The sequence below is a fragment of the Botryllus schlosseri genome, chromosome 7 (assembly GCF_051294905.1).
Source record: "Botryllus schlosseri isolate E-star chromosome 7, Bs_hap1, whole genome shotgun sequence".
NCBI classification, from domain to species: Eukaryota; Metazoa; Chordata; class Ascidiacea; order Stolidobranchia; family Styelidae; genus Botryllus; species Botryllus schlosseri.
The window spans coordinates 7,726,231-7,732,573 of NC_137242.1; the positions used below are offsets into that span (position 1 = coordinate 7,726,231).

Consider the following 6,343-nt stretch of genomic DNA (forward strand, 5'->3'; position numbering starts at 1 on the left):
ACGTCCAACAATCAAAAGCCATACCACATACCAACACAAAGTTTGTTACATAATCTTCAACACAAAGTCTGGAGAAGCGAATGGGGTCTAAACGCGAAGTATATAAATTACGCATGAATGCAATAATAACCACTACTGTTACAATCGAAACAAGATACTCGCAAAATCTATTTCGTGATTGAAGGACGCAAGCAGAAACGAAGGTAAACAAAACTATATCTCGAGATTTATTTTCCCGTTCTGATCCCAAACGTAAGAGTATCCAGAAAACGACCACGAACTAGCGGGAATCTACGAGATTCATATGAAAAGCCCATGCAAATAAAAATCGTTGTTTTTCTATGATTTGCGCAGAGGTCTCGTCACGCAAAACCTCGCGATGCAATCACCTGGTTCCAGATACACAGTATAAACACAGTGCCATTCAAGCATTCCTACTCGGGCGAAGAAAACACCCCGCAGGCAAACTTCGCAAGCTGTAAGAATGCAAACTAACTAAACACTTTCAATACCTTGCAATCGAGCAAAGCCCCAACGCGGTACAGCAGCCTATAACATCCATTGCGCATGATCAATTAAAACGACATATCACAAGTTTCAAACATAATTGGCGTCAATAAGTCTCGGTATGGCGAAACGCATGAAATACACAAATTCTTGATTTTTTTCAAAATGATCAAAATTCCAAAAATATTCGTAATTTATGCAGAGAAAAATGTCACTTTATCGACTTTTTCATGCAGTACGCACAAAATTCAAACCCTGCCGAAGAGAGACTCGACTCCGTCACGCTGAATGGGGACCGAAATCGACCAGTCATCCTATCGTGAAAAAGTGCATTATAAAAAGATTGACACAATTACCAAATATGGCCGATACTGTAACAACAACAAAGGTCGTTGTCGCAATGAGAGAAAAGCAACCAACTCCAAAGAGTCGCGAGTCCGTCAACATAAGTTGTCCCGTTATTGAATCGAGTTCAAAAGCAGCTCCTTCACAGATCCCAACTGCGAAGTCGACATGTCCCATCAGCTTTTCCCCGGCACTTTCAGAAATCCTATGTTATTACTGTTTGAGGTCGGTACTACTTGCGGGCTGGTGCCCATTTGCTTGTCAGAAGTCTGCATTTTAGAGAACGCTAGCAGTGCTTCCGGGAAGGCAGGCGGTGTGGCTGGTGTGTTCGCAGGCGGGTGCATCTAAATAAAAAGCGAGGATCGGGAATGTGTAGGCACAGTTTCATTCGTGGTAACGACATTTAACGTCAGATCTGTATCATAGATGATACCAGTTTCCCATTAACTCATCACAATTGGAAATTAGATTGCCAGTATCACAGTATGTACAATTTACATATATCCTTTATCATACTACATTGTTTGTACCCCGGGAATAATCGATATGATACTGCCAAACTTTTTCTGGCAATTGTGCTCTACCTATTTATGCGTGGAGAAAACATTCAAACTGCTCTAACGTATCCTGCTTAACGCCCAAGCCCTGCGAAATGTAGAACATTAAACCAGTGAATCCACCTGATATATCGATTGGATTACATAACGCGGTAAGCTAACATTGTAATGAAAACAACGTTTGATTTAACTTGGGATCGATTAGCAAGTTCACATGGTATCTGTAATAACACTAGGACTGGTGATCTAAAATTAATATTATATCGTATAGGCCTAATATTTAACGATGAATGCCAACTGTGGCATAACTAAATATACCACTATAAGATACTCACTGCATTAGGACCGTGTTGGTGTGCTATTCCCGATTCTTGAAAGAAATGACTTAGTGCAGTCTGCAAAAGAGAAACGCGTCAAATACTTGCACACACAGGATTTCAATGATACTGAAATCAAAATGAGTAAAAGGTTTTTAATTCAGAAAACAGACTAACCAACAATTAAAAAGAGTGTCTATTGTAAGTTGGCCTGTATAACTTGGAAATGTAAATATCGGAAATAGGGCTGCACAGAACCATGTATAGGCCTACATGAAAAGCATGTAATAGAAATGGGAAGATTAACATCTATTATGCTCGATATTACGAAATCCCATTCTAATCCACCCTTTGTTGTTTTGGTATTATCCAAAAGATGTAACTTCATCTCTTCCCTATTTGATGAGAAAGATATCCTAGTCCAAGACGGTATCAATGAATAATGTACAAAAATACTAGAGACACGGACAGCTTTACAGGAATTGGCGTATTCACATCAAGTATTCATGCAGAATAGAAGCGACAAAACTTCAACCCCACATTAATTGTCGATAAGAAATATACATTGTATTAACAGTTGGGCAACTTAATCTAGAATAAATAATTTACTTTGAGTTACATAACAATCACATTAACTTTGCAGACGCTCAACAATAAGTACAACATGAACCAGGATACCTCTTACAACATTAGATCAGTTTGCGAGTAGAAGGGAAGTTAAACACGGATGGCAAATAACAGACCATATCCGAATAATTGTTGTGTTGGCACAGTGCGGGATGGGTGGGAAGCAGGCGTGGCAGTCGGACTGGTAAATATTGCACTATACACGGTAAGCAAAACACTAGTGAGTCAGGAAAACATTCACCAAATGGACTGACACACAAGAGGAGCCGTTCCTACCACACATTCACATTGTATCGTAAATTTTCCTTAAACCAAGATGGCCTCTTATGAGGTAACTTCTATACAACAATTAAAGACGCACCTGATCAAAGTTCAATTCATACTGAAAAGGTATTGGTCTGAACAGTTCAGTTCATCAAGACCTATTGATTGGTTCATGCGGACAAGTTAAGATTTAATTACGATTGGCAACCACTTTAAAATTTCGCACGATAATGAGGTTCAATGTAAATTCCGGATAAACAGTAAAAACAACATGAAACGACAGGAGAGAACTGTAAACATTCCATATAGTACCTGGCTTTAGTAGCGTAACAATGTTGCTTGAACTAAGACCAGTTTACAGAACCGAAAGTGCTTTTGACTTATTCAAATTTAAACCATTGAAACTATACACACAAGACCATATTATATGGCGTCATTTTCCAGTCCGTAGGTTCTAGAGTTTTTTCTGGTGAGATGAAATAAATAAATATATATATCTATCCTTTCCATTTGCATAACAGCAATTCTGAACAGTTTGTGTGCACCAACTGAAAAAGGATTTTCAATAACATGTACTGTAATTAGGCATGCATGTATTATTAGAACACTAGCACTAACAATAGTACAGATAAAAAAGAAAAAGCTTTTCGCTCCTGATATGCCTCTGGAACAGACAGATTGATGCCAAACATTTTGCGACTCGGGTATATAATTCGGGAAATAACCCGTTACAAAACCATTACGACAAATATTTCAAGGACTTTAAAAGATAAACCTTGAACATTCACTTAGATCTGTTAAGAAATATTTTCATCCAGAGAGATTGAGGTGAGAACTACAGTTGTAAAGACTAGAATATCACCACATGATTTTAGGTTTATGCTAAACTGACTCCCCAAATTGAATTCGAAGCTACAAGACATGAAGTCATATAGAAGCACGGCATATTCATTGCAAACGCTTTAGTTGGCTATAAATGACTGGATTATGATGCCGCAATAGCAAGTCATTATCGATATGTCCCATGATTGACCTATTGCGTTTCTATAACATTTGTCCGTATACAACTAAGCCTATCTTCTTAAAACCAAGTTCAAAGACACATCACTGAAGCCTGATTTCGTCAACTTGAAAATTTCTATTGCATGTTCTTGTTCTGCGATGAAGATTACCATCAGATAACTGGTAAGCGGTCTACAACAGCATGTACATAAGATGCTGATGCTTAGTGAAGTTTCCGATGCAGATATGTTTCATAACAGTCATTGATGATAATCAAAAATATTCTCAATGAGCGTAAGCGAAATAGAGATCATAGAATCTGGATAATGACTTGAAATCCGGTAGAAAATCACAGGACTTATAACAGCCAGCACTAAATATATGGTGTAGTCGATATTTATGGACGAAAAGTAGGAAACCTTTTCATACCGAGACATCATAAAACTATAGTATCTCAACCCAAAAGTACAACTCAATTGTTCAAAAATCATTCTGCCAATAGCAGTACAAAAATTATGTAGGGCATCAAATCAAGTGGAATATTCGAGTTTCATTAAGTGCAACACCAAACGAGCAAAGATTATGTGGAAAGTTTTCAAATATGCAGGCTACCTTTTATGCAGCCAGAAGAAAATAATACCAGTTGATAGCTGATTTCATTGCACTTTGTGACAAGGCTGTGGATAGATCAAGGGGTGGTAATGACACGAGTCATGACTAGACTCGAGTCACAACTTTGTGATGACTCGACTTGACTCGAGTCATTTCTTGAAATACGGAAATGACTCGACTGGAGTCAATCTGTGTATCGACTCGACTTGCACTCGAGTCATTGCGCATGACTCGAACCAAGTCATGTGACTCGAGGCTCAGACGGCCAAGACCAAAATTTCATTTTAATTTCGAAGAAAAGTAAAGTAACCAACCACATTATTGGGATTTTGTCTAATGGTATTGCCAGTTGAATATGCGACCAGGAACTGCTAGAAAATTAGTATATCATAAATGCAGTCAACACTTGGACTCAGACTCGAGTCATAATACCATGACTCGGACTCGACCCTCTGCTCGCCGACATGGACTTGATTCGAGTCAAAACTATAAAAGTGAGATTGACTTGCGACTCGGAGCCTTGCGACTTGGTTACAACCCTGGTAGATCACGACTTCACCAAGAAGTGTGTAGTTTGGACTACACATTTTTGATGCTGTGATACGACTAATTGAGGGTTTCAAGGCTGCCACAATGGGAAAAAAGTCTTATATAACTATAATTCTGGTTGATAATATTATGAGTTTTAGCAGAACGGAGAGGGGGGCTTAAGAAGAGAGCGGTATAGCTCGATAAAATTGCATTCACATCAAGACTGCCATGTTACAGTGAACTGCACGCCAAAATATAACACATGTGTCATGATTGTCATTATGGTTAGGTTAATTAAATCGCAACCAAGCATAGAGACAGCGTAGGCCTATCACGGATCCAATCAGCAGAATAATGAAACAGTTGTTAATTGAAGCAAGTTAGGCGCTTCTTCAATTGTTCCAATACATTTTTGGATGACTAATGGTTAGAGTTTGAGGTAGATTTAGGGTTACATTTGTTTAGGACTATGGACAGGTAAACCCAGGTTCGCTCGTGTCCGGGTTAGCAGGGAGAATGGTGTTACAATGATCATGCATTAGTCAGCAACTCCTTCAGCCCGAACCCTCTCCAGATCTAACCTAGCCCAAGCAAACTCTAGCCTTCAACTCAACGCCCAACCATCGGTTTGTTATAAATGTCTTGGAAGAATCAAAGAAGCACCAAATCTTGAAACTTTGAAATAGACTGTATTCTTGACATATTATGTTGAGATTCGTGTAATATTATCAAATTTTAGAAATGTTGAAGGATTCTATGTGACAGTGAGCTGCATAAGATGACAGAAAAGCACCCCAACCGCTTACAAACATCAATCGCTAAACATTAAACGGCATACCACAAGGCATATGCGCAAGCCATGCTCTTACCCGCCTACAAAAACTTTTGATTATATGTAAACAGAATATACTTTACTATGAAAAACTTAATCACGGACCGCAAATTTTCGATTTCATCATTTTAAAGATTCATACATCATGGATAGCAGATATATTGATCAGTCTAAATAAATGACACCATCCTAATTAGCGAGAAACAGATGAGTATATTTGAAATGTGCATAACTCGTCGGAACGCATTCAACTCACCTCAAACTGCCAGCAGCATGCTTGTAAGATCTGCCTCGCTTCATGTGCCGGGCATCCCGCGGCTAACACGAATTGATTAACCATAACTTGATGTTTAAGGTCGTCCATGATTTCAAATAAGTATATTCACTAGCTCCTTCAACAGAAAAACAAGTGATAACACGGACCAAAAGCTACCAGACAAACAACAGCAGCCACTCGCAACTCAAGCGAAAGATGCGAACTGATTTGTTGACTTCCTCGCACTCTCATTACGTCACCGTCATTCTGACTTGTGATTGGTTGAATTGTTACTACAAGAGAATACGAGAAAAGCTGTAAACATAATTTTTTTCGCACAAAGAAAACGAATGCACAATTTCGTTCAGTGCTTTCTCAATACCCTAATATAAAGTGAACAGACCAAAATTTAGAAAATTTTTAATTCACAAGATTCCTTGCGTTCGTTTCACCGCAGAATTTCAAGCTAGGCGTTGCTGATAAGTAGACACGC

General features: G+C 38.6%; 1 protein-coding gene across 1 annotated transcript; it reads right to left on the reverse strand.

Moving 5' to 3' along the window:
* Positions 1 to 28: 28 nt before the first annotated feature.
* On the reverse strand, positions 29 to 6,069 carry LOC145442353 (UBA-like domain-containing protein 2). The gene is made up of 3 exons (XM_080320256.1): positions 5,851 to 6,069; positions 1,745 to 1,804; positions 29 to 1,196 (listed from the first exon to the last, which is right to left on the reverse strand). The coding sequence occupies exons 1-3, from the start codon at positions 5,956 to 5,958 to the stop codon at positions 1,029 to 1,031; spliced, it is 336 nt and encodes a 111-aa protein (XP_080176382.1). The 5' UTR covers positions 5,959 to 6,069; the 3' UTR covers positions 29 to 1,028.
* Between the last annotated feature and the right edge of the window lie 274 nt (positions 6,070 to 6,343).